This window comes from Centropristis striata, chromosome 1 (assembly GCF_030273125.1).
Source record: "Centropristis striata isolate RG_2023a ecotype Rhode Island chromosome 1, C.striata_1.0, whole genome shotgun sequence".
Classification (NCBI taxonomy): Eukaryota; Metazoa; Chordata; class Actinopteri; order Perciformes; family Serranidae; genus Centropristis; species Centropristis striata.
In genome coordinates, this window is record NC_081517.1 from 17,981,253 (window position 1) to 18,007,585 (window position 26,333).

The following is a 26,333-nucleotide window of genomic DNA, read 5'->3' on the forward strand; positions in this document are numbered from 1 at the left end:
ATGTCATAATGGGATATTTTGGAGGGATTTTCTTTACCATTTTCTTCTGCCATAAGTGGTAAGTATAAAAATAATAAGTTACCCCAAAGCTGTAAAAAAAAATAGAATCAACCCAAACATTCATACAAGTTACGAGACATAATTGAGCATGGGAATAACCACCTTACACTTTAATTTTATTGTTCAAAGCCTTTTTACACTCTATTTTTTAAATGTAATTTCCTTATTCGTTTTTATTTCGGATTCACGACTACAATATCTTGACACACAGTGCTCTTCCGCATCTGAATTTAATCTTCAGGTTCGTCTGACGGATATAATAACCTATTTTATAATAACCTACATGTTTCGCTCACTATTAATGCTAGCACCACCTTTTCAGTAAGCATTTAATTGCATAACATATATCATACATAAGTTGTATATCTTAAATATTCATGACTTTTTGTAGACAAATTGTATCTCTTGTATATTGACTCCTGCAGTCAGAAATCCCCCCAAAAAACAGTCTTTAGTACTTTACTTTTATTGTATAACATGTCCCATACAATTAGACAGAGTCAGCACTGGGCAAAATTTACCATCTCCATGGCTTTAAATTATTGCCATTTGTATCACAGCCTTCACAATAGCTACTTGGCCTTTAAGAGTTGCTGAAACCAGGTGAACCTGATTCATGATTTGGTTGCTGAATAACACAAAGAGATAATGACTAATCACCAATAAGGCAAATATGGTTTTGGCAAATAATAATAAAAAACAACAAGGAAAAAACATGAGAATCCTGAAACCATTGCTTCATTACTGGCTTAAATATTTCAGTAGCTCATAACCAAAATGAATTCCAGTTTCACCTGATTCTAGACAGCTCATTGGCCACCGTCTGATACAAAAACATAATTACTCTTCAATCCAATTTCCACATACACGATTAGTTTGAATAACAAATACTGCATGTAAAAATGTGAAATCACAGACCTTAAATGAGTCATTTGTACTACAATAAATATTCTAAACGCGAGTGTGATATTTCGATGCAACTAACATAGGTAAGACAAAAGAGAATAAATATGACCTCTAAAATTTATCATCTAAACAGTTTCAAAGATTTTTACGAAAGTTGTGTTTGTAGTTAATATCTGTTTGGTCATTTTGTCTGAAAATGTGTAGTTAGTTGCTGAACATAACCTTTAACCGTTTATTAATTTCAGGGCATTAAATACTTTAGTTTTAATACTTATTTTGTGAACCACCACATAAAGTTTTAATGACGGTCTATTCACAGAGGTAGTCCCTTAACCTTCCGCTCTTTCAGTTCATGTTTTCTGCCTAAAATCTTGTATTGTTATACTACTACTGTTACATATCTCTATGGTTTATATAAATACAATATCAGTCATTTTTGTCTGCTATACACATGTTAATCGGACAGTTATCGTCACTCTGTGATAAATCATCGTTCTTCCCGCTGAATGCAGACTCTTCCTCAGGGTGAATCTGCTCGTGTTTGCGTTTGTGCAGCCTCAGACTCTGTGAGCGGCTGAAGCCTCTCCCGCAGATGTCACAACCGTACGGCCTCTCTCCTGTGTGAAGCCTGAAATGGTTCTTGAGGCTTGAAGCTCGCGTGAAACTCTTTTCACACTCGGGACAGTCAAACTTCTCCCCAAAGTGGATTTTCTCGTGTTCCCTCAAGCGGCCGGACTGGTTGAAGCTCCTGTCGCACACGGAGCAGTGGTAGGGCCGCTCTCCTGTGTGTGTGAGCCGGTGTCTGTTCATCGCCCCCGAGTGGGCGAAGCTCTTCCCGCAGTCCGGGCAGGAGAACGGTTTCTCCCCTGTGTGGACTTTCTGGTGACCTTTGAGTTGACCTTTCTGTGTGAACTGCTTCCCACAAAGAGTGCATTGGTAAGGTTTCTCTCCCGAGTGGATTCTCATGTGAATCTGCAGTGCCGACATCTTGTGGCAGTCTCTCCCACAGAGCCCGCAGCAGTAAGAGCTCTTTGTCAGATTGTCGTTTAACTGTTCCTGCCCTGGTGAGGCTGGGGGGCTGTCTTTATCGCTGACAGACACATGATCAGGATCCTCTCCAGACACTGTGGAAACATTAATGACAAGTTGTATATAGGTCTGTCCCGATAACAAATTTTTAGGACAATTTTCCCAGAAACTATCACGCTAGACGATAGTATTGTTGAATACATCCTTTTCCACAGCAATGAATTTTTAAATCTCAAGAATATTAAACACTGGAATTGAAATGTGGAAAATAAATATTAAAACATCCTAGATAAATAAAACATAAATAAATAAACTAACTACAATCAAAATAAAATAGACTCTCGGGCTCTGTTAATAGAAATTGCACTGATATAAATATTATATTATTATTTATTATAAATAAAATATGCACAGCTGTTTCTGAAATTCTTTTGGCAATCCTACTGCCTGTCAAACATTTGCAGTATTACTTAAAAAAGCACAAAAAGTCTGCGTTATAACCCGTCCACTATAAGAGTGGCGTGGCTCCTTTAAGAGGCGGGGCAGTCAGTTCTGCACAGTAGCACAGTGCTAATAGGCTACACAGTTAACTCTGTAGCAGTACGATGTGTATGTGCTGCAGCAGTATGTGTTCACTCCACAACCTCCGTTTGTTTACAACAAGCACCGGATTCTCTGTGTACAGCTAGCTATGCTGGTTATATATGCCATTATACACATAAGAATGTCATTTGCACACTTATGTCAAACAGAAAACTTCTGCTGCTAATATTAACTGTCCTGCACCATTACAACTTCTTTTTTTTAAAAGATGGGCATTTTATAGCTTTTATTGATAGAGAGATATTCAGAGTGAAAGGGGGAGACAGAGGGGAAGACAAGCGGGAAAGGGCTCTGAGCCGTATTCGAACCCAGGCCTATTACTCTATTATTGTTTATTTTCAAATGTCTTCATCTACTGTGCACTTAACTTATTGTCTACTTATAGGCTTGTCTCTATTTGTTGTGCTTGTGCACTTCCTTTACTGTTTAAGTGTAAGAAATGTCTGGTCTTGTCTTCACTGTGGGAAGACAAAAAGAATAACTCCTTGTTATGTTTTCCAGGGTTTTTTAGTCCGGACAGAAACCTCGCTGCATTTTCACACACAAACATTGTCTTCAGGGCTACTTAGCGAATTGTGGATGTTGAAAAAAGGGTTAAAAGAGGGAACAGTGGGCTTAAATCAGTGAGGGAAACATGTTTTCAATGAATCACTGTAGTAACACTATCAGTAAGTTCAGTGCGATCTCAGGCTACAAAATTAACTTTAGTAAGTCTGAGGCCATGCCCCTGGGTAGCTTAAAGGACGTGCCTAACACACCCTGTCCTTTTCCATTTAGATGGTCCCCGACAGGCTTTGTCTACCTAGGAATACATATCACACCTGAATTCAACGAAATGTATAAAACTAATTTTGTACCATTACTTAAGAGCATTAGGCTTGACTTGGAGAGATGGAATACCCTCCCTATTTCCTGGCTTGGCCGTGTGGCTCTCTTAAAAATGAACATCCTCCCCAGACTGCTTTATCCAATTCAGATGGTTCTAGTTATTTTTCCATATAAAACCGTAAAAAGTTTGAATAGATGGTTCAGCTCCTTCATTTGGGCTAAGAAGAGAGCCCGTGTCAAGCTAGCAACACTTTGCCTACCATCCCTGGAGGGTGGTCTTGACCTCCCTGATATTCGTAAATATCAGCTGAGTGCACACCTCCACTTCACTGCTGACTGGATTTACAAAGACCCCACATCCCTGTGGTTAGACATAGAAGGTTCAATGTCCAAGCTACCTTTTGTTAACCTATTATTTATAAGAAAACCTAAGTCTTTAATGAATGTATGTCAAAATCCTATAACCATTTGTACTGTCAAGGCATGGCACATGATTAGAAAATTAGAGGGTAAAAGTAAATTTACATCAATGTTTACACCAATATGTGACAATTCTGATTTTTTACCAGGGACATTAGATCCTGCTTTCCAGTTCTGGGCCACTAGGGGGATTTCCAGGTTATGTGATTTGAGGGATGGATCTACCTTAATGTCTTTCAGTCAGCTGTCTGAGAAATATGATATTCAGAAACGGGATTTCTTTAGTTATCTACAAATAAGGGATTTCATACAAAGAGATACTACAATTCTCTCTAATCAAAGCATTTCATGCATAGAACGGTACCTTTTCTCACTTCAAATGGGCCATTCCATAGGTTTCTTCTATAAACTACTTAAAGAGTACAGTACTGCAGGCACATTACATTTAAAAGAAATATGGGAACGGGAACTGAATCAAGAGATTTCAGATGGGGAATAGGATGAGGCATGGGAAAATGCGAAAACTTTGAGTATCTGTAACAGAGTCAAAGCCATTCAGTTGAAAATCTTACACAGAGTCCATATATCTCCTTCCCAGCGACACAAATTTAATGCTGGCCTTTCTCCTGTATGCCCTAAATGTAAAATAGAAATAGGCAGCCTAACCCATTGCTTATGGTCTTGCAGAAATATACAAAAGTTCTGTCACATGGTGGGGAAGGAGATTAATAGGATTTTATCTAAGAATCTGCCATGTGACCCATTATGCATGTTGCTTGGGATATCAAATGGCTTTATTATTGATAAATATGAGAAGAAATTGTACAAAATGTTAACTTTCTGTGCTAGAAAATGTATTCTCTTAAACTGGATAACAGATAAAGCTCCCTCTAGAACACAATGGCATAATGTTATAATAGAATATATATCTCTTGACTATCTGACATGTATGCTGCGTGATAAAGATGACATCTTTCATAGAATATGGGACCCTTTTATGTTATACATTGGTATGAATATTTCAACCATATTTACACGAGGATTTACATAGGACTGGAACATGTGGGGTGCTGAACTGTCATTTATTTTTGTATCTATATAATTTCTGAATCATCTGTCGATGTGTATTTTTCTCTGTGTCTGTGAGCCGAGTTGTAGTGTAGTATAGCCCAGTGTGGGGTTTTTTATTTTATTTTATTTTATTTTATTTTATTTTATTTGTTTGTTTGTTCTTTGTGTTTGTTTGTTTTTCACTGTGTGCTCAATAAACATATTGTTTAAAAAAAAAATCATTGTAGTAAAGATAGTAACAATCATTCATGTGTTGAATAAAACTCTTGTTGACTTATTTCCTTACTGTCCACAGGTTCCTCTTCTTCCTCCTTTACTGTAATCCTAATTTCTGTGTTACTGTCCTGATGCTGTTCTTCCTCCTGCATGGTGCAATCCTCACTACCAGACACCTGGTCAGGAGCCTCTTCTACTGGGAGAAAGCACAAGTGAAACAATGTTAAAATCATCAAAGACATTCACACTCCTTTTATATCTAAAAAGGGGAATCTGTAACCTCATGTTTACATACCACACAAAGGTTCCTCTTCTTCCTCCTCTTTCACTATTACATTCACATGTGGGCTGGAAGTCACGTCCCCCAGTCGCTCTTCTGGTTCTCGCTGGTTATTTTCACACTGATCGGCTTTGTCACATTTAGGACCATCTGAGGATGGCGGCTCAATTTCAACTTCAACGGGCAAACTCTGACTGTCAGACACCTGTAAAACCGTTAAACAGGAAAAATAGAACAACAACAGAAAAAAATGAATATCTCCATCAGACGCAGATTCTACTTTGTAATTGCAGTGCGTACTGTCTCTACCTCAGAGCTGATGCTTCTGGCCGGCTCCTGCTGCGATGATTCACCAACTGCAGCTTGGACTGGCTCTGGGATTACACCTGTAACTGCTCCATTCTTGTTCTGTGTACACGATCTTTTGTGGTTTCTGAGAGTTCCTGCCAGCGAGAAGTGCCTCCCGCAGTCTTTGCAGGTGTACGGCTTTTCTCCTGTGTGAATCCTGGTGTGCCTCCGCAGCTCTCCTGGAGCTACAAAAGACTTATCACACTGTGTGCAGCTGTAGGGTTTTTCTCCCGTATGAGTACGCATGTGTGTTGTTAGAGTCCACTGCTGTGCAAATGTCTTACCACAGTCGGAGCAGTGGTAGGGCGTGATGCCAGTGTGGAGTCGCTCGTGTCTCACAAGTGTTCCCGACAAGGCAAACCTTTTGTCACAGAAAGAGCACTGGTAGGGCCTCTCTCCCGTGTGAGTCCTCTGATGATCTCTCAGCTCAGCCGCTGAGTTGCAGCTCTTTTCACAGTCTGAACACGGAAACTTCTTTCTCGTAAAGCCTGCAACAACCTCAGAGTGCATCGCCTCTAAGTGAGTTTTCAGATGCCAGTGTCGGGAAAAGCTCTTCAGACAGATGGAGCAGTGATACGGCCTCTCGCCTGTGTGTGTCCGCCGGTGCAGCCTGAGCTCACCCTGACTGGCAAATCTTTTTTCACAGAAAGTGCATGGGAATGGCTTTTCCCCAGTATGGACCCTTTCATGGATCATGAGCAGCCCCTTTTCTGGAAATCTCTTCTCACACATGGAGCAGGGGAAAGGCCTCTCTCCGGAGTGAGTGCGTAGGTGGCGCTGAAGTTTAGAGGCGTATGGGAAGTCTTTCCCACACACTGAGCAGCTGTGGAGGGACGGCGGTTTCTCATTTTCACTGTGGTCAAATGTCCTGGAGGCAGCCTCTCCATGTACAATGCCAGGGATGGACCCCTCTCCTGCTCAAACAAAAAGACGAGAAAGCATTTCATTTAGGAAAACAAAAAGGTTGAAGAAAAATTATTTTAAAAAGGGCTTGGACATGTAGTTCAGTCCTATATCTTGTAGGTCAGTATGACTTTCCACAACAAAACAAACAGCACCCATACTGAGATTTAGTACCAGCCGATACTCTAATTATAAGTTGAGAAAAAGTTGGAACACGGCAGCTCTTCTGTGTGTGCAAGCTGTCAGACAAGGTGCATTCACGTACGATCATGCATTTGCATCCTAACCTGATACAGATCTGACACGCTTTGTTGGGAATGCTTTATGCATGCCATGCATTTACATCGGCACAGATTGTTTATTATAACTAGTCATTTTATATGATAAATGCTGCACTTAAGTAACTCAGAGTAAACATCTGATTTGATTTGAAACTTAACAATTAAAGCAAGTTGATTTATCATTTAGAATAGCTCCTGAAAAATGTTTTACTTTTGGATCAGTGCAAAAAGTAACTGGAAATATTCTTTCATCCATGACAGACACTAGACCTCCACAGTAAATACATTTAGGGCTACCTCTGAAGTCAATTTGCACGCCATAATTACTTGTGAAACAACTAATGTTTTTTGACATCAATATTACCCTCACAAAGTTAGAATATAATACACAACTGTTATACTGACTGCTTTAAAATGTTCCAGAGGCTCTATTTTTTCTGCCAGTCTGTGTTAACTTTGCAGTTGAAATGTATTTGCTCACTGAGATCTGAGAAATCCACTTCTTCTCCATCAGAGTTGATCAGGCCTCCAATTTCTTGCTGATCTTCCTCGGCGAGAATCACAGCTGGTCCAAAGTCCTCTGGGTTTTCAGAGCCCATCTCTCAAACATACAACCTTGTAGAGGTTAAAAATCAAGGGTCAGTTCAAGAACATTCAAATAACAATTTATAGCAAATGACTGAACACAGTATACAGAGCAAACAACAAAGCAACCACTATTGCTGCTGAGTCTTTGGACTGTTGCACTTTTGGGCTTTCCCAACTTTAAAGAACCTAACTGACATAATTATGTACATTTCAATAATAGTTCAATTAAAGGTAGGCTGTTATACATAATAATCTGACAGCCTAAAGATTTGTTAATATATGTATCAATATCTCAATTTCAGGGTTCTTGTAATTATCTTATGAAAAATTATGTTGTGAATGCTGGGGGTGATGTTGAAGAATGATATGATTGTTTTAGTATATATTTTAGTCAGCACAAAATACTTTCATATTATATTTAAAACCAGGTGTGCTTAATCACAGTTTGAATACCCACAATCTTTGGGGATTCAGTGACTGTGGCGGTCTTTTTACTTTAATTCTGGCTTTAGGTTCTCAGATCTCTGTTGGCCGGGGGAAGTCATAGTCTCACTTGATCAGCTAAACAACACACCTCCACCCTGGAAGACATCCATTGTGCTTCTCAGGACACTTCTACATGGCGGATGCTTTGTTGTGACAGGAGGACAGTCTGCCTTAGAGAGAAGATGTTCTTATATATGGGTTTTATAACAAATAACCTATTTGGGGGCGACTCAACTGATTTGGGTAATGTTGTTGTGTATAATATGTAAAACATTGATTGTGCTTTTAAGTGACTTGACTTGTTGTGCAGTGAGTAGCCCAGGTAATTCAGTAGCAATTTCCTGATGTGAAGTTGCTTTTACTACATCCCCTTAAGTCTCACATTAATTATGATTCAAGTTAGGCAGCAACATAATGACACATATTTTGGTAGCAATGTTTAAATGTTAAATCCTTTACATCAGGGGCACCATGCAAAATATATATGTTTAGGAGTTTTTGGTAAGTTGTGGCAATGGACTACAACATATTTGACAAAATGTATGGTCATATATTTTACTTCATACATTCAATATCTATATTTCATAGTTTTCAGTATGTTGTGGAAGTGCATTAATGTTACAAAACTGTATTTATTTTGAATGAAATTAATTTTCTGTTTCATTTTTATTATAAATGTATATGTTTATATATATATATATATATATATATATATATTTTTTTTTTTTTTAAATAAAATGTTAATATTGTCTTTCTCCTTTTTTTTGCACACACATACCGAAACAACAAGCAGTGAATTTGTCCTCTGCATAACCCATCCTTTACGCATCAGTGAACACACCATGCTCGGAGCAGTGGCCAGCACATTACTGTGCCTGGGGAGCAGTAGGGGTTAGGTGCCTTGCTCAGGGGCACCTCTGCCCTTGACCTGTTAGTTCTGGTCTGTGTCTATTTTTACATGCATTTCTTTGGTTTAATTATATTTAAAGTAAAGCAAAAAAAAACTATTTTTTTAGTCGAATAACTGGATGAGTTTTCCAATAATTGTGGTCATGATTTTTGCCATAATCAAGCAGCTCTGAACACAACACAGTGCCTCCACCCTTGAAAGCATCCATTAAACCTCTGAAGTCCAGGAGATTTTGGTTCAAATTTGTCAACTTCCTTTGCATTCATTTCTGTCTCTGTTTAGCACCTTTCAGTCCGTCCTTACATCACATGCATGGCTCCTTTTTCTCAACACAAACTTGGCTATCAGTCAGATTTTTCATTTTATTTTATTAATAATGTATAAAGCTGCCAGGAACCGAAAATACAAACAAAAGACACATGTGTCTATTGGAATTTTTTTTTACCATTTATACACACAACAGAAAAAATAATAATAAAACTACAGAACAGTCTATTTTCATGTAAATTAAAAATAGTAGTAGTTTTCATTGTAGAAAGAAAATTCACATTTTAAAAATGGTCTAGAAACATAAATGACACACTGTGAAAGCTCCTATGATTGCACTTTAACTGGCTTTCTCAGCTTGTCTACATATGATATATAAATAAAGTTATTACTGTAAATAAAACATGTGTATTTTCAATAAATAGATGGACTCCAGATGGTTAACCTGCTCAAGGACACTTCAGCAGAGCGGATGCTTTGTTGTGACAGGAGTTTGAACCTGGCGGGGCCTGATGGACAGTCTACATGAAAAAGAAGTTGTCTTTAAAAGATGTTTCATAACAAATAAGCAAGCCAATTGGTTAAGATACTGTCATAGTGTGTCTAATATCTGAATAATTAACTGTGCTGTCAAGTGGTTTGCGCATCAGGGGAAACCTGAGTAGCCCCATTAGCTCAGTAGCATTAGCTTTGGTGGGACTCTCCATCCCTTTAAGTCACATTATTTGTGATTTAAGTTAGGCACCAACCTAACTAACAAACCTGTTGGAATGTATGGCGACATAATTAAAGCCACTGCATGATGACCACCCTGCAACACGGACACAGTTTGACCTCTGAGTGGATGTGATGAGGCGGCGGCGGTGAGCAGCGCTTTGGTCAGCGACCCTCTGGGAGACTGTTATTAGCCTGCTAGCCACTGGCGTCCACTAGCACTGCTCATATTAGCAAAGAGCTAACCCTAACCCCCTACAGCCACAGCCGTTCAGCAACAATAACAAATAACACCTCCGATAGATTCAACATCGACCCCAACGTGAAAATAAGACGTTTTATCTTCTGCAAATACCACAACTGATAATGATTCTGGCTAACTGAGCTAGCTAACGTTTAACAACAGACAATAGACATGTTGACCAACCTCAGCATTGATTCTCCCTCAGGTAAAAAGTAGTCGCTCGACAGAAGTTTATAGAGACGACCTGGCAATGTTTTTACTTCTCCCTTATTTCCATGCTCACTATATTGCAACACTGTGTCCAACTGATGCCACCTAACAGATGGGTTTAGTTAAATAAGCGCTTGGAGCTGGTGATAACCTTTCTAGCTTTAGCTGCTAGCCACTTACAGTACTGGCGGAACTTCCGGTTGACTTTTAAACCACAATAAAAGCCTCACGAATATAACTTCTTTAAAAAATTTTAAAAATAAAAATAAATAAAATAATGCTCACCGGGGTCGGTTCAGATTACTTTAAAATCGTCACCCTGTTAAAATAATCGCCTAACTAATTTTTTCAAGTTTTGCAGGAAACATACCAAACCAAAACTGTAACATATGACATTTATTGATCATTTCACTCAAAAAGGATGTAACAAAGGATGGCTATTGGCATAGTAATAACACTGTGTATAAATGATGTATAAATTATGTAACTTAAGAGAAATAAATTACTTAGGCAATTTTTCATGCCTTTGGCCTTAAGCAAGATATGGTAACACTTTATTTTGAAGGTGTCTACATAAGAGTCACACAAGCCTGTCAGAAACATGACATGACAAGTATTATGAGCATTAATGTTACTTCAAAGTGTTCACATTTTATTTTGATTTAGGCATAATGTATCCGCTTAAGTCACACACTTGACATAGGCCATTGATTTAAAGGGGTTAAATCACATGATCTGATCAACTGAGGATGTAGGCAATTTTACCATAGGTGGCTGGCGTCATGATGAGATGATTTAGGCAAAAAATCCAATTTTGACAAAAAAATGACTTAGGCGATTATTTATACAGTGTGACGAAATATAATCAGTTACTGAATACGAATTATATAGCAATTGTAGTTAGTATTGTTATCCATTGAGTTGCAAAAAAAGTAATGTAATTTGAATAGTTAGATAGATTACTTCAAAAGCAAACACTTATATTTGCTTAAATATTGCACCTTATATTAAAGAAGGACACAAAAAAGGACTTCCACAGATAGTCTGTTTCTCTTGAAATATGTCAAACATTTTCAAATGAAATAAAATGCATTTTGCATATCCAGCATTCACACTCACGTCAAATCAAAACACCCTTACAAAAACAGTACAGGCACAAACTACAGGTGTATTCTACATGTAGGGTTAGGGTTGCTGCTCTGTTTTTTAAATTTATTTTATTTATCAAATGCCACATGGAGGACTTGCTCCTGTAATGCAAGAGGAGCAGACTCATAATGTCCTTCTTCCATTTTTAAATTAAAATGAATAAAAACTCCATTATCCATAAATCATCATTAAAAAAATAATGAAAAAATAATAAGTGAGATAATAACATTGGTTATCATGAAAGAAGTTTATCATTTTAAAGTTGCCATATTTTTATGACTTATAAACATGTGATCAAGTAATTGAAGTAATTTTTTTTCAATTGTAGTTGGAGCTGATTGTTAACTCGTTTTTGTAATCTGATGTCGTAATATTGATTACATATTAGTGATATATTAATATCCAACCCTGATGCTCACATAAATCAAAATGTATGACTTCTTTGTATTTTTTAGCTTCAAAAGAGGATCATGATGAAAAAAAGTTTGAGAACCATAATTTGTACGTAAAAATGATTTCCCAACAATGAAGTACACTGTTAACCAGCAGTACGGTCATGATAATCCAGTGCATAAAGCAATTTATATATAAATTAAATTAGGATTAAAAAATGAGATTATGCAGGTAAAATGTATTTCAAAGTACAAGCTTTTATTTTATTTTTCTTTGTAACCAAACAGATTTATACTGTGATCTAAAGAGTGAAGTTCAAATCAAAAATAGAAACACACAGAAACAATAATAATTTATGAGTCAAATGTTGTGATTTATTCCCTTAGGTGCTAATATAGTACAATACATGAACATCACAAAAGGAGCCGACTGTACACTGTATACCACATGTGATTATTATCACATCGTCACTTTAGCAACATAAAAGATATTTTATTTCATTCAGAAGGGCAAACCATAATATATTTACTATATCCTCACAGATTATTGTAACATGTGACATTATTGATCATTTGCATCTAACAGCTGTTGTTTTGGTCTCCCGAGCGGTTTTGTTGGAGGTTTTGGTTTCTTGTCGTGAATCTTCAGATGTGTCCGATAACCTTGATAGTAATAGAAGCACTTGCCACATTTCTCACAAGCGTACGGTTTCTCTCCGGTGTGAACTCGCAGGTGAACTTTCAGAACAGACGCTCTGGAGTAACTTTTGCCACAGATTGAGCAGAGGTGAGGCCGCTCTCCGGTGTGAGTCTTGAGATGCCCCTTGAAGTTGGAGGACTGTGAAAACCCCTTACCGCACTGATCGCAGTGGAAATTCTTCTGTCCAGTGTGCGTCATCTCGTGTTTTTTAAGCGAGCCTGCTGTGAGAAAGCTCTTTCCGCACTCTGAACAAATGAAAGGTGAATCTCCGGAGTGAATGCGCTGATGAATTTTAAAATAATTTTCATGTTTGAATGTCTTGCCACAGTCAGGACAGGCGTAAGGCTTTTTGTGACTGTCACGGTGTTCCTCCAGCTGTTGTTTCTGAGGGAAGTCCATGCCGCACTCTCCACACACGTGAACTGTTGCAGGAGATTCTTTAGAGGGACTCTTCTCTTGAACTAATGTCCAAACTGGCAACTCTCCTGTAAGAAAAATAAAGAAACGCATGGTTATTACTGTCAGACAGTTTAACATTGTTAAGAAGCGGTCACACAAGCATTTAAAACACTGAAATGTCCCTGCAAGATCAAGTCAAATCAATGGAATCCCTGCAATAAGTGGCTTCCCTTGCAAATTGTAAGCTTTTAGGCTGTGTTACACCAGCATTAGACCGTCACTGCCAGTGTATAAACTGCTCCACAAAAAAGATGTGGATGGCATACACTTGTGAGAAATGGGTCTTTAGTGCAAATTTATCTTTTGAAAAAATTGTGTGAATATTTATCCCTTTAGTGACTGAGGTATCTAGCTTAGCAATGGACCAGAAGTTCATTGTACCATTTTTGGTGTGACCAGGCATTTAAGGGTTCCAAAACAGTTTCCAATTGTAATTTCTAAATATACACTACCAGTTAAAAGTTTGGAAACACCTTCTCATTCAGTGGTTTTTAATCATTTTTAATATTTTCAACGTTGTAGGTTAATACTGAAGACATAAAAACTATGAAAGAGCACATATGGAATTATGTAGTAACAAAAAGTGTTAAACAAACAAAAAGAATTTGTTTTCTATTTTTGATTCTTCGAAAGTATCCACTTTTTGTTTTGATGACAGCTTTGCAGACTCATTTTATTCTCTCACTCAGATTAATAAGCTGCTCACCTGGATGGTTTTCAGTTAACAGGTGTGCCTTGTCAAAAGTTAATTCGTGGAATTTCTTGCCTTCTTAATGTGTTTGAGAGCACCAAAGCAAAAGGTGACTTAAAATATAAAACATATTCTGGTTTGTTTAACACTTTTTTTGTTTACTAAATAATTTCAATGGGTTCCATCATAGTTCAGATTTTTTAAAATATTAATTTACAATGTAGAACATATAATAAAAATTAAGAAAATAAAAATTGAATGAAAAGGTGTGTCCAAACTTTTGAGTGGTGTAAATCAAAACAACACCTTGGAAGCAGAATATCAGATCTAAATAACTTATCTGTCAATCAGAGAAAAAAAATGTTAGGTGATATGACCAGCTGAGAAGATTTGAGCTTTATTTTGAAAAACCCTATATAAATCCTATCAATTCTTATTTATTATGAAAAACACACGACTAAGCAAACAAAGACGAATAGAGCTTCTTTTTGCTTCTGACCTTTGTGAACTTTCATGTGTGTTTTGAGGTTTCCATCCTGCGTGAATCCTCGTCCACATATGAAGCACTTGTAAGGTCTTTTCCCTGAGTGAATCACAAGGTGTCGTTTCAAAGCAGCGTTGTGGGAGAAACCTTTCCCGCAGGTCGGACAGTCGTGGGTCTTCTTGGGTCTGCGAGGCTCCTGGCATTGTTTTGGCTCCTCTGACTTATTTTCCTGAGGCTGTTCATGAGAGCTTCTGTGTTCAGGTTCTGGTTTTATTAAAGTTTCTCCTAAAATGAAAAACAACAACAAATGAACACAAGGTATCATGCATAGTGATTCCTAAGGAACATTTAGAGAACATTCATAAATCCAATCTGACACGCTACAATAAAATGCATTTTAACTTGTGTGGTTATCTCCCACAGTGTAGTTATCTTTTATGTTGTTGATGTTGTTTGTTAGTTTGTAACTGGCAGTGGCTGACTTAGCGTTCGTGGTTGTGAAACATACAATAACAGCTGCTACAATGTTTCTTTGTCCTCTTTGCTGTGAAAGAGCTTTTTTGATGAAACCATGCACTAAGCTGAAAGATGCTAAAAGGTTGTTTTTGTTTGTTTGTTTTTTAGAGGTGAGAACTGCAGAGTCAGCCTGCACAACAAGCAATGCCCATTCACTGTTTATACAAAATTAGTGCAACTTTAAGCAGCAAGGTGTTTTTTTTACTGTCCGGTTTCTAATAAAATTGCAATGCAGACTTGATCTGATATAAAATCATGTACTTTGTGTTTATTCATCTATTATTATGTTTCTGTTATATACAGAAATATATAAATCAGAATATAGTCAGAAAACTATGCTGTCATGTCTTTGAATGTCCTGATGGAAGGTAGATTACTTTTAAACTAAATCAAGGTTTTTTAGTTTTTTGAATATAAGAATTGTAGGTGTAGATAAATAGATAATGCCACCACATGTTTAAACTTACCTACAGGTTCTGTACTTCGATCCTGGTCCTGTGTTTCAGGCTTGTCTTTTTTATGGTGATTTGCACGTGCACTTTTCTTGCTCAGGTCCATGTTCTGTGATGTGTTGGGGGTGTAGTGAGTCCGAGTTCAGAGGATGATGATGATACAGAGGAAGTCCCAGAAAGCCAGGAGGGCCGCAGGACAGCTCTCTTTAATGTGCTCCTGATCCTGTGATTATAAGAGGTTTTAGATGATCATATGACTAATTATGGATATTCATTGTTAATCAAAGTCGGTTTGACACCCCTGCAAGGCAAGAAACCCCTCAAAATAATGCTTTATTTTTGATTCACTGCTTTGTTCTCGCTCATGCCATTCCCTCTCTTTATTCATTTCCTAGCTCGCTCAACCACAGCATATTTCTTTCCCTAGCCTCTTTCCCACTAACATCTGCCACCTGTCTTTAACCCATTGAGGCCTGAAAAATCGCTGGCCGATTTTAAAATAAGCCTCTAATTTTCTGGAAATTCTGGAAAAATTCTGAAAAAAAAAGTGGCAACTCTTCTACTAAATAATAGATTTTTCAGCCTCTGTAGCAGATAAAAATGAAATTCAAAAAGGTATTTGAGAGCTTATACAAATACTACAAAACGACGTATCCGCTTTCCAGGCTTCAATGGGTTAATGGGAAAGGATATAATCAGCATTCATCCCTGGGACAAATGTCTCTGCAGTAGTCAGGGATATTTAATAGCTCCAGCTCCAAAATGATTTTTGCCCCTTTTCTGGCTCAGTGACTGTTCCACAAATCCCCCTCATCTCCATCCAAGCAGCGTTCATGCTAACATTGTTCCAAAGTAGTCCGTGCCGAAAGAAAGACTGAATACATTACAGATTTTTAAAAAAGAAGTAACCACCATGACATTTTCCCGGACCTCCATGCTGTTTCCTACCCGTTTTCCAGAACACTCTTGACGTTGAATGTAACACAATACAACAAGAGAAAGGCTTACTCATCAACTGATAATGGTAGATGAGTCCATCACCTATTTTTAGCAGGTTTTTCCGCTTTTTAAAACCTGCATATAAGTGCTTATTTTGGTGCAAAATATAGTAGTGCCTGGAGAGAATAAGGGGCCTACTTTGAATGTTGTGTTTACAAACACTAACGGGGGGAAATCCTGCATAGTATGCCTTTAAAACTGATCCTAGCATTAATTTTGGGTTGTCTGCTATCTTTAGCTAAGCATTCCTTCAATATTAGCAGCCAGTTTATGAGCAAGTATTTTGCAGTGAGCTAAAGAACCCGCTTTTGAATTTGCGTTTAAAAACAGCTACTGACGCTGCTGGGTTGAAGAGGAGCAGTTCGCACACTGGCCCCGGTAGTTACACTAACGTTACAGCCACATCTCCATGATGAATAGTCAGCCAATAGTTCGTTCAAAGTCTATTGTCCGCCCGCTTCGGCACCCAGTGCTCTGAATGTACACCTAGGCATGTGTGCACAGCATTAAAACGGCTAATAAAGAGGATTGTCGCTACACACACCTCTGTCCGCTGGTCGCCGTGCAGCTGTCCGCTGCTCTGATGCTTCACAGCTCAACTCCAACTGTAGTAATGTCGGTCCACTTTCACTGAATGCATGCGCGCTCCCGCGGCCAGGGGCACACTTCCTATCAGAGGGTAACTGCCTTAGCACGACCAACACACGCGCCTTTATTTGCTGTGCTGCGTTCACTGCACAATCTGCAGGCCTGTTTTTCGACGACAGAAAAGCAGTCTTTTTGTATAGTATCCATCGGGCATACATGTGAATAGAGTTTTCACCGATAAAGCCAACTTACAGCTTGATAAATAAACTTTTAGCGCCACAGTGGTCAAAAAACCCCTTGTCTTTCCGGAGTCAAACACTTGATGTGAGCTCTAGATATCAGCACAGCGACACCCACTGCACGCACAGGATATTACAACGTCTGACCATAAGACCATTATTATAAAGATGATATAAAAAGGTACTCAAGAAAGATGACATCTGATGCCATCCAAAAAAATGTCTAAAGATTAGTTTTATTTGTGACTTGTTACACAGTAGGCATCATGGAGTTTTTCTTTATAATCTATCTTATAGTTTCTCTGAAAGATCCCCTTTAGTCGTATTGAGACATTTATACAAATAGCCTACTTGGAACAGTAATGTGTGTCTGATAAAAAAAAGATAAAGCAAAAAAAAAAGAGATGTACTTAACTATTTTATGCATTTTGTACACACAGTGATACTACAAGAACAGTTGGATGCTAGTTGAGATGGAGGCCAGCTAGGTTCAGGGTTGCCAGTTAAGGACAGAAATAAGTATCCAAGCTGTTAATAGAAAAACAAGACTACTCAAATCTCTAAAACATAAAAACTTCATTTTAAACATGACCTGATTCCCAAAATAATTAACAGCTTAATGTTATTGATTTTTATCAACAACAAAAATTCACTGTAACTAAATACTTTTAATTTTAATACACACTGTAGGACTGCTCTTTTGTTTTTTTTCGTTTTGTTTTTTCAGATAAATATAGTGTCCATAATTTGACTATGGATTCTAAACCATTTAAGTCAAAATATAAATTCAAATCAACTTAAGTAAAAAAATCCAAATACTTGAATTTCAACTTGAGAGCTTCCATTTTACTGTATTCAACCTCATATTTCTACTCCATTATAATTCAGTGATTCATACTAAGTAGGCTACAAAGCAGTAAGTTCTTTTTACTAAACTACACAGCAATTGTTTGGATGTTTCAGTTACCAGTTCATTTGTAACTGAACTTTGGATGTTTTACTTACCAGTTAATTTGTAACAGAACGTTGGATGTTTTAGTTACCATCTGCTGTGCATGTACCATAATCCTGCTGACAAACAAGCAAATAAATTAAACCGAAAACATGTCCATGGTAAAAATCATTTACAATATCTTGATTTATTTGCCACCATCTACATGTGATAACTATCATATTGCTTAAGCAATCACTTGAGTCCCTTGACAGATGTTTTATTTCACATAGTAACAGATGGGCAAACAAATAAAACTAATATATTTACTTTTCCAGTATCTTCTCAGACTGTGATGAAGTCCCAGGTGACATTATTGATCATTTGCATCTAACAGCTGTTGTTTTGGTCTCCCCAACGGTTTTGTTGGAGGTTTTGGCTTTTTGTTGTGAATCTTTAGATGCTTTTGATAATTTTGCAAGTAATAGAAGCACTTGCCACATTTCTCACAATTATATGGTTTCTCTCCGGTGTGAACTCGCAGGTGAACTTTCAGACCGCATGCCTTGGAGTAACTTTTACCGCAGATTGAGCAGAGGTGAGGCCGCTCTCCGGTGTGAGTCTTGAGGTGCACCTTAAGGTGGGAGGACTGTGAAAATGCCTTTCCACACTGATCACAGTGGTAATTCTTTTCTCCAGTGTGTGTCCACTCGTGTTGTTTGAGCGCACCCGCTGTGACACAACTCTTTCCGCACTCTGAACACAGGAAAGGTGAATCTCCTGAATGGATGCGGTGATGTATCTTTAAATAATTTTCATGTTTGAATGTCTTGCCACATACAGGACAGGCGTAAGGCTTTTTGTGGCTCTGGCGGTGTTCCTCCAGCTGTTGTTTCTGAGGGAAGTCCATGCCGCACTCTCCACACACATTAACTGTTACAGGAGATTCTTTAGGGGGACTCTTCTCTTTAACTAATGTCCAAACTGGTAACTCTTCTGTGAGGAAAAACAAAGAAACTCATAGTTATTCATTTTCAGACAGATTTGTTAGACCAGCATTTAAAACACTGAAGTTTTTCCTGCAGAATCAATTTACATCAATGGAATCACTGCGATCAATGGATGTGCTTGAAAACCATCACTGCTTCTTATTAAACGCTTTACAAAAGAGACATTGTTGGCAAACTCAGATAAAAAAGGGGAGTAAAGGGTGCAAATGTATCTTTTTTTTAAACGGTGTTCACATTTATCCCTTTAGTCATTGAGGTAGGTATTTTTCTGAGGGACCACTTCTGAAAACAAATATTTTTAAAAGGCTCATGGATGAGTTCTTGTTGTTGCACTGTGCCATTTGCTGCTGTAAGACTGCACAATTCTCGCTGTGGTATTAATAAAAGATCTTAAACGCTGACAACCTGGTAAAAAATATTGCATTACTACCAAGGTTGTAATTAAAAATAAAAAAAGGAATAGTTTCCTTATTTTTTAAAAAGTGAAAAGAAGGGGTTGTCACATTGAGAATGGTTGCTCACATCCTGTTCACTTATATTTATTTACATAATTCCCAATTGGTATGATTGCATAAAAATAACTGTTAATGTCTTATGTCTACAAATCTACTACTATAAATATAATCTTTAATCTTCTATAATTCCTTAGTTAAAAACACATTCAAATAAAACATATCATATCCTTTTTTCTTGAAAGACAAACTTCTGTTTTTATGGTTAATATGTTGATTATGAACATGCCGCAATGAATTGTGCGACAGCATTATCCCATTTCCTTTAGTAAAGGATATTAATGAAACACTTTCCCTGAACATTTAGTGAATTCAAACAACTCGGCTGCCACTTAGATACTTCCTAAGTATAAAGCATCCCTGGGTTTTGATGCACAAGCTTAAAAACAAGGGTAAAATCTCAATACGCTAAAAAGAAGCACTGAGTTAATGACGAAGAAGCGTCTTGTTGCCTCTAACCTTTGTGAACTTTCATGTGTGTTTTAAGATTTCCACTCTGCGTGAATCCTCGTCCACATATGAAGCACTTGTATGGTCTTTTTCCTGAGTGAATCACAAGGTGTCGCTTCAGATCGGCGTTGTGGGAGAAACCTTTCCTGCAGGTCGGACAGTCGTAGGTCTTCTTTAGTCTGCGAGGCCCCTGGCATTGTTTTGGCCCCTCAGATGGCTTTTTCTGAGACTGTTCATGGGAGCTGCTGTGTTCAGGTTCTGGCCCTCTTACAATTTCTTCTGAAAAGAAAAAAAACACAAAGTAGTGTACATATGTTTATACAAATATGATCTGCATTAAAATAAAATAAAAAAAATCAGTGCCTAGAATGTATTCCATATTATGGTGTCTATATTAATACATTGCTGTAAATCTACAGTAAATGTTTCAAGATATAAATATCACAAAACCATGCAGAAATGTTTTGTTGAAAAATAGCATTTTTTTCCCCCCAAATAACAGAGCCGACTGCTTTTTTGCTTTGAGCAGCACTGACATCTGTCATTTCTAAAAAGGAAAAAATAAGCCCTGCACAACTTGACAATTCAGAAAATATATTGTTCTTTTTGTGAACAGACCCCTTAAAAATCAGAAGCACATTTAATCATCACTATAACAGTACTGTTCACAGTCGAAATCTCCAGGTTTAAGACCTTTTTGCCTCCCTGACTTTTGGTACTAATACTAGGAAACCTAACTATCTTCAGATTCAACCTACCAGCAGACTTTCGCTCCAAAAGCAAAGTATCTGAGCTGATAGGAGCACTGCCCGTCTCCACTGCACCCGGAGCTTCTGCAGTTTCCTTGTCTTCAGCTAACCATTCGTGCATATCGTCCTCTTCTTTCAGCTGGTCCTTCGGGAGAAAATTATTATCACACCGAACATGAAAAAGCATCTTGTTTGTAACAAATTTGCACTGCAACCATGTACGTGCATGTATTCATGTCTTTATGCAATCACACCCAAAAAAACCTCACAAAAACTTGACATTAATGCCAGATTTTGGCCTACTAAGGCCTTCTAGCCGCGGGTTAACCCTCTTGTTATGTTTGTTTCTAAGGAACAGCAATAATATCCCTGGGTCAATTTGACAGTGTTTAATTATCCAAAAGTGTCAGAAACCAAAAAATTCCAATAAACACAGTTTATATTTCATTATTAACTCCATTACTAACCATTTAAATCAATATTTAGTGCAATTGTGTTCTTAACCCCTAACATATAATAGTTCAATGAGGATAATTCACTCATTTTTCATTAAAAAAAATTTTGAAAAGTTTTTTTATGTACATTGGATGTTTTGATGATGTTGATAAATTAACACAACAAACTTCTTCTGTTCAGGGTCAAATTGACCCACTGACTTATAATCTTAAAATACATTATGTGCAATGAACCATTTACATTGTATATGTTGATTACACTAATTAAGCCAAGCAGAAGAAGTTTCATCCTAAAAAAATACTTTTAACTATTTTTTTCTTTTTTTTTAGATTTCTAAACTTTGAAATGGGTCAATTTGACCCGAAACATAAAAGGAGGGTTAAAAGAGTGAAAGAAAGCTAAATGTGTTTTATTGGACATATCAAAGCCTACTATAAGGGTAGCGTAGTAGCAGATTCACTAAGTTATTGTATTGCTCCAGAATAAAAGGTTAAAGTTTGAGATGTGCAAGTATTTATCATCATACAACTACACATGATATAAATTGAATGCTATGTTTACAAATTTAAAAGACAACACAATAACAGCACTGTAAAATAAGTATCAAGCCACTCAGTGATGGATTAGTGGATTTGACCTTTACCTGGCGTGGTCCAGGTGCTTGGCACTCAGCAGAGGTAACAGGGTCCTTGGGAGTGCATATGGGGATGGGAAGCATCTCAGCCAGCAGCTTGAAGTTCATATGATTGGCAATAGAGGCTGATTGGCCAATGACCTCGTTTTCATTCAGGGCCTCGAGCTTCTCAGGCATCTCAAGTGCCTCAGGTGCATCTGTGCCAGTTGGACCCACATCTGAGGCATCACGCACAGTGTCCTCCGCACTGACATGTGGAAGAACATCCAAGGAAACGCTAGAGCGAAGAGCACCACGAGTTCTGTTGGGGGAAAAAGACAAAACACTATCAAATGGCCATATCACTGACAGACATACAGGATAACTGGTATGTACATGTAACTCAGTGAATGTGAAGAGCTCTTGTGTCACAAATACAGACAAAAAAAAGACAATAGATGTCAAATCAATCAAAAAATCAAAATCAAAATTACTTTATTCATCCCCAAGGGGGAATTCAGTTAGTATAGATAGATGATAGATCGTTACACACAGCATAAAAAAAGGTGTTTGTAACGCACCGAACACACAAAGGGGTGGTGCAGTCGTCAGCACTGTCCTCACTGTCGACTTCCCAGTCCTCCTCCAAAGACGAGTCAGATTCTGCCTCTTCAGTGGGGGACAAGGTGTCCTCTGGCCAGTCATTGCTATAGGCAGGACAAAAACAGAAAGTAATATTATCTTGAGACTATTTCAAGTCTAATGTCAATATTATTATTAATAATAATAATAATAATAATATCTGAAACGAAAAAGAGAATAAACTATTCAATAAAATAAATAAAAATGCTATTTCTACTGATAATAATAATGTTATTATTAAGATAAACAAAATATTCTAAAAATAGAAATGTTCTGTGATGTAACACCTCCCACCCCCTCCTACTCCTGTCACACCCTGGAGATCAGACGGCCTGTCAACGACCTCGAGTGGCCACAATTGGACGATATGACAACAAAAACATGAGGATTCTTTCATTTTTAAAGAACATTTTAAACCCATCTACCTTTTCATATATTTTGTTCGAAACTGAAGCAATGTAACAGTTATTTTTACTATGCACTATTTGTAGTTTGCACATTAAAAAAATATTTTTCTGCAATGATTCCTTCATATCGGGGCGGAGGCCTTTCGTCTGTTGCTTAGTTCCCCCCCCCCCACACACACATTTGTTTGTTCGTTGATTCATTTGTTTTGTTTTGTGTGGAGCCAAGCAAACCCTTATAGTAATCAAAGCCTTCAGTATATACATGACAACATTCAGATGCTGACTGCACATCTCAAATTGAGACCAGAATAAAGCTAAATTTGTCACTGGTAAAGAAAAAATACCTTGCATCAAGTGCTGAATCTTCATTGCTGTTGGAATCCAGATCTTCATCAAGTGTAACAGAGAATTCATCATCTCTGAAAATTAGGAAATCAGGTTCAAATTTCAAAGCACCAAAGAAAGAGAAGAGAGGAAAGAGAGGGCATGTGTCTTGTGAGTTCAGCTGGTTTCCCCAATGGCTCAAAGTAGGGATAATAATGAATAGGGCTATTCAGGCTAATTCTGATTTCACATAATAGAAACAAAAACGAGTTCAGACTCACCGGTCAGAGAGAGATCCAGCAGAAATGCAAGATGCTGCTGAGTCTGGTAGTCTGGCTACCTGTCTGACCTTCTGCGGGGTAGACATATCCCTAATCTTCTCATAACTGCAAGACACAAGTATACAATATCATTATACGGTTTAGGTATCTAGGCAGGCAAACCATAGACTGTAACGAGTAACAGATTACAAAACTCACAGTTCAGATCAGTGTCATGCTTTTGATTTGTTTTGGTTCTGTTCCTAGCGCAAGAGGCGACATACTTTTTTTTACAGGTTTTTGAAATTATCTACACTGGCTGTTTTTTATTCACTTTACTTTATTGTACTTTAATTTGTTTTTATATTGTTGTTTTTATTATATATATTTTATTTAAACATTGGATGGACATCTTGGGTTTGCTTGAATTTTTTTGTATTTGACCAAATAAATTGAAGCAAACATATATACTATTTTCTTTTTTTTTGCTGAACCTTTATTTTTATGATCTGTTGCACCTACAGTCTATAACAGACTGTAAAAAATATCGATGTAGTCTTATATATCTTATATCTTATATTGTGGCAGACTTTGTGATATTAGCAAATACCTTATAGTTCAACTAATTGGTATAATATCAAATTTGAGATTTACACCACTACTAACCCTAACCCTAACCCACAGAAAATCGTTCTTTGAAAAATACTCAAACTGATTAATTGCTTTGCAAAATAGATGTATAATAATTTAATAGTTGACAAATAATCAAGTAATTGATTTATCTTTGCGGTACTACTAATCAATGACAGAAATTCAGAGCCACCTAAAAAGATAATACTTACCCTGATTTGTGTGGTTTAGGTTGGTCAGCTAGCAGCTTACCTGTCCAGGAGAAGAATGGCGAGCTCAGAATCCAACTTAAGACCGATGCAATCACGGAGATCTCTCCATCTCTGAAAGGCTTCTCCGATGTTGATACGTGTTTTATTGCGTTTATTGTCAGACTCTCTTTTAGCTTCTCTTTTCAGTGAGACCGTCTTCCTTCTCTTGGCTTGCTTTGCAGTGTAGGCAGTCTTTGCCAAGGCTGGAATGGCAACTTTTGTTGAAGGATTTTCCGCCATTGAATCAGGCTTTCACCGTCTGAAGGGAGGGACATGCACACACATCTGCGTTTGTAGAACAGCCAACTAGAACGCCCTCCCATCACAGGCTACATTTTTCTGTCTGAAAACAGAGGCAAGAGGACGAATGTTTTGGTCAATAGCAACAATAACAAAAAGTAAGTAACAGATGAAAAGGTAATAACAGATGATTTTAGGCATATACTACAGTGCCCTGCAACTTCTCACTGCAAACACTATTGTAATAATCATTTTGAGAATTGATTAATTTACTATAAAACATTTGTCAATAATGAAGTTATTAAACATATGAATGTATTTATTTCTGAGTAATTCGGGATTTATGTTGATTGTCTTTCATTTCTTTGATAAGATTTATTTACAGGAAAGTGGTTATTCTTTTCTTAGGGGAAATGTGTTTGATCTCACAACTTGTGTCTTTACAACATTCATTGTTTTACTCATGAGAGGAAAATGTGCACCTGTTAACTGTGCCTACATCCATTTATTTGAGCTCAGCTATAAAGTATGTACATATCACCAGTGTATATGTTTTTAATAAGACATGCATTATTATGTTAAAGGCCTGTTGTGTCACAATGGTTTGTCATTTTTAAAATATGGGTCCCCAGAAAAAAGTCTAAGAACAGTTATCTAGAGTGCCTTATAAACCTTTGTAAAGTGTACATATCCTTTTCCCAGTTCTTACTTTTTTCTGTAAAAAATTGCCAATTGTTAATTTTAAGATTATTGCATAACAAGGAGGAAAAAATCTGAGCCAAGAAGCGGTGCAGTGGTCTAGTTTTCTCTCATATCACTGGCATTACAATATTGTGAAAGACATTTTTGCCAAATGACACCTTAAAAACACCCTACCCAAGCTTCAATGCATGAGTAATAATAATAACATAATAAAATATAATATAATATAGTAGTGTAACAGTCACAGGGATTGCTTTTCAGCATTATACACTTAACGTTTACTTACATACATGTATCAGTTAATTATAGCTAAAGTAACATTTCCAATGCAGGATTTTTACTTGTAAGAGAGTATTTCTACATTGTGGTTTTATTACTTTTACTTAATACTTCGTCCACCTGTGTAAATTAGCTGTTTAACTCCACTCCTCACTCAGACCGTAAACATGAGAAGTTAACGACGCAGCTCAAACTGTAACTGGACCGTTAGCTAACGGCTAGCTAGTATGTAGCACTAAAAATGCTGTTGTGGGCACATTAATAACACTCACATCATTTATAGTGCCATGTAATCACCACATTAGCTTAAACTCACATCTCCGAGTGTCAGCATCACCACAGCGCATATTAAAAAAAATATTTTATGTATTTTCACACGCAGCGATACTACAAAAACAGACGCTAGTAGAGAACTAGCCAGCTAGGTCCAGGGTTCTTCTTCGTCTTATTTTATTGCGGTTTGCATCCAGCAAATTGGTGCATTGCCGCCACCTTCTCCTATGGAGTGTGGTTCTGGCATAGTTGGGATACTGTTACAGCCTTGTATTAACCCTGGTTAAAAAAAAACTAAATATCAATAGCCATCTGGTGACTGGGAATCATCACTGTTGCCCCTTTTTCCGATGATACCAGATCCTGTCAGTAAAAAGCTGGAAATGATCACTGTAGTTTCTATCCCTATGACTGTAATATTCCTTAATCTGCAGTTTTATTCATGTGCCTAGTGTTCAGTAGCTCCATACCCACACAGGCATTTTGCAACATCCAGTCTGGTCTCAGAAGCCGCAAGACAGTTGGACAAAATTACATTTCATGTACTTCAATTTGTTCCAACAGTTTGTAA

General features: G+C 37.4%; 3 protein-coding genes across 8 annotated transcripts; all 3 read right to left on the reverse strand.

Moving 5' to 3' along the window:
• Positions 1-510: 510 nt before the first annotated feature.
• LOC131976755 (oocyte zinc finger protein XlCOF28-like) lies at positions 511-10,545 on the reverse strand. Of its 2 annotated transcripts, none has more exons than XM_059339918.1 (6): positions 10,338-10,545; positions 7,427-7,560; positions 5,723-6,675; positions 5,429-5,618; positions 5,204-5,326; positions 511-2,090 (listed from the first exon to the last, which is right to left on the reverse strand). In XM_059339918.1, exons 2-6 carry the CDS (start codon positions 7,542-7,544, stop codon positions 1,393-1,395), a joined length of 2,082 nt encoding a protein of 693 aa, XP_059195901.1. In that variant the 5' UTR covers positions 7,545-7,560; positions 10,338-10,545; the 3' UTR covers positions 511-1,392. The 2 variants fall into 2 exon arrangements, with proteins under 2 accessions (XP_059195901.1, XP_059195894.1); XM_059339911.1 differs by having other exon boundaries at positions 5,204-5,329.
• Positions 10,546-12,254: 1,709 nt separating this feature from the next.
• On the reverse strand, positions 12,255-25,949 carry LOC131974554 (zinc finger protein 436-like). 5 transcript variants are annotated; one of them, XM_059336944.1, is made up of 12 exons: positions 25,806-25,949; positions 24,270-24,611; positions 23,409-23,513; positions 23,148-23,222; positions 22,336-22,461; positions 21,785-22,076; positions 20,695-20,824; positions 19,946-20,215; positions 18,039-18,960; positions 15,223-15,430; positions 14,255-14,524; positions 12,255-13,090 (listed from the first exon to the last, which is right to left on the reverse strand). In XM_059336944.1, exons 2-9 carry the CDS (start codon positions 24,506-24,508, stop codon positions 18,338-18,340), a joined length of 1,860 nt encoding a protein of 619 aa, XP_059192927.1. In that variant the 5' UTR covers positions 24,509-24,611; positions 25,806-25,949; the 3' UTR covers positions 12,255-13,090; positions 14,255-14,524; positions 15,223-15,430; positions 18,039-18,337. The 5 variants fall into 5 exon arrangements, with proteins under 5 accessions (XP_059192927.1, XP_059192919.1, XP_059192902.1 ...); XM_059336936.1 differs by having other exon boundaries at positions 19,946-20,212; positions 20,695-20,830; XM_059336919.1 differs by having other exon boundaries at positions 15,227-15,430; positions 20,695-20,830.
• Positions 12,468-15,313, reverse strand: LOC131993386 (zinc finger protein 239-like). Its single transcript, XM_059359663.1, has 3 exons — positions 15,223-15,313; positions 14,255-14,524; positions 12,468-13,090 (listed from the first exon to the last, which is right to left on the reverse strand). The coding sequence occupies exons 1-3, from the start codon at positions 15,311-15,313 to the stop codon at positions 12,468-12,470; spliced, it is 984 nt and encodes a 327-aa protein (XP_059215646.1).
• Positions 25,950-26,333: the final 384 nt, after the last annotated feature.

What these genes read in the sequence shown, in the direction of transcription:
- LOC131993386 (XM_059359663.1), bottom strand. Translation starts at nt 15,313, where the DNA reads ATGGACCTGAGCAAGAAAAGTGCACGTGCAAATCACCATAAAAAAGAC. An exon ending in TCGAAGTACAGAACCTGTAG is followed by an intron (nt 14,525 to 15,222) that starts GTAAGTTTAAAC and finishes TTTTCATTTTAG; the next exon opens with GAGAAACTTTAATAAAACCA. An exon ending in ACACATGAAAGTTCACAAAG is followed by an intron (nt 13,091 to 14,254) that starts GTCAGAAGCAAA and finishes TTTTTCTTACAG; the next exon opens with GAGAGTTGCCAGTTTGGACA.
- LOC131974554 (XM_059336919.1), bottom strand. Translation starts at nt 24,508, where the DNA reads ATGGCGGAAAATCCTTCAACAAAAGTTGCCATTCCAGCCTTGGCAAAG. An exon ending in GATTCAGCACTTGATGCAAG is followed by an intron (nt 22,462 to 23,147) that starts GTATTTTTTCTT and finishes TCCTGCCTATAG; the next exon opens with CAATGACTGGCCAGAGGACA. An exon ending in ACACATGAAAGTTCACAAAG is followed by an intron (nt 18,961 to 19,945) that starts GTTAGAGGCAAC and finishes TTTTCCTCACAG; the next exon opens with AAGAGTTACCAGTTTGGACA.
- LOC131976755 (XM_059339911.1), bottom strand. Translation starts at nt 7,544, where the DNA reads ATGGGCTCTGAAAACCCAGAGGACTTTGGACCAGCTGTGATTCTCGCC. An exon ending in AGAAGAGGAACCTTTGTGTG is followed by an intron (nt 5,330 to 5,428) that starts GTATGTAAACAT and finishes GCTTTCTCCCAG; the next exon opens with TAGAAGAGGCTCCTGACCAG. An exon ending in AGAAGAGGAACCTGTGGACA is followed by an intron (nt 2,091 to 5,203) that starts GTAAGGAAATAA and finishes ATGTTTCCACAG; the next exon opens with TGTCTGGAGAGGATCCTGAT.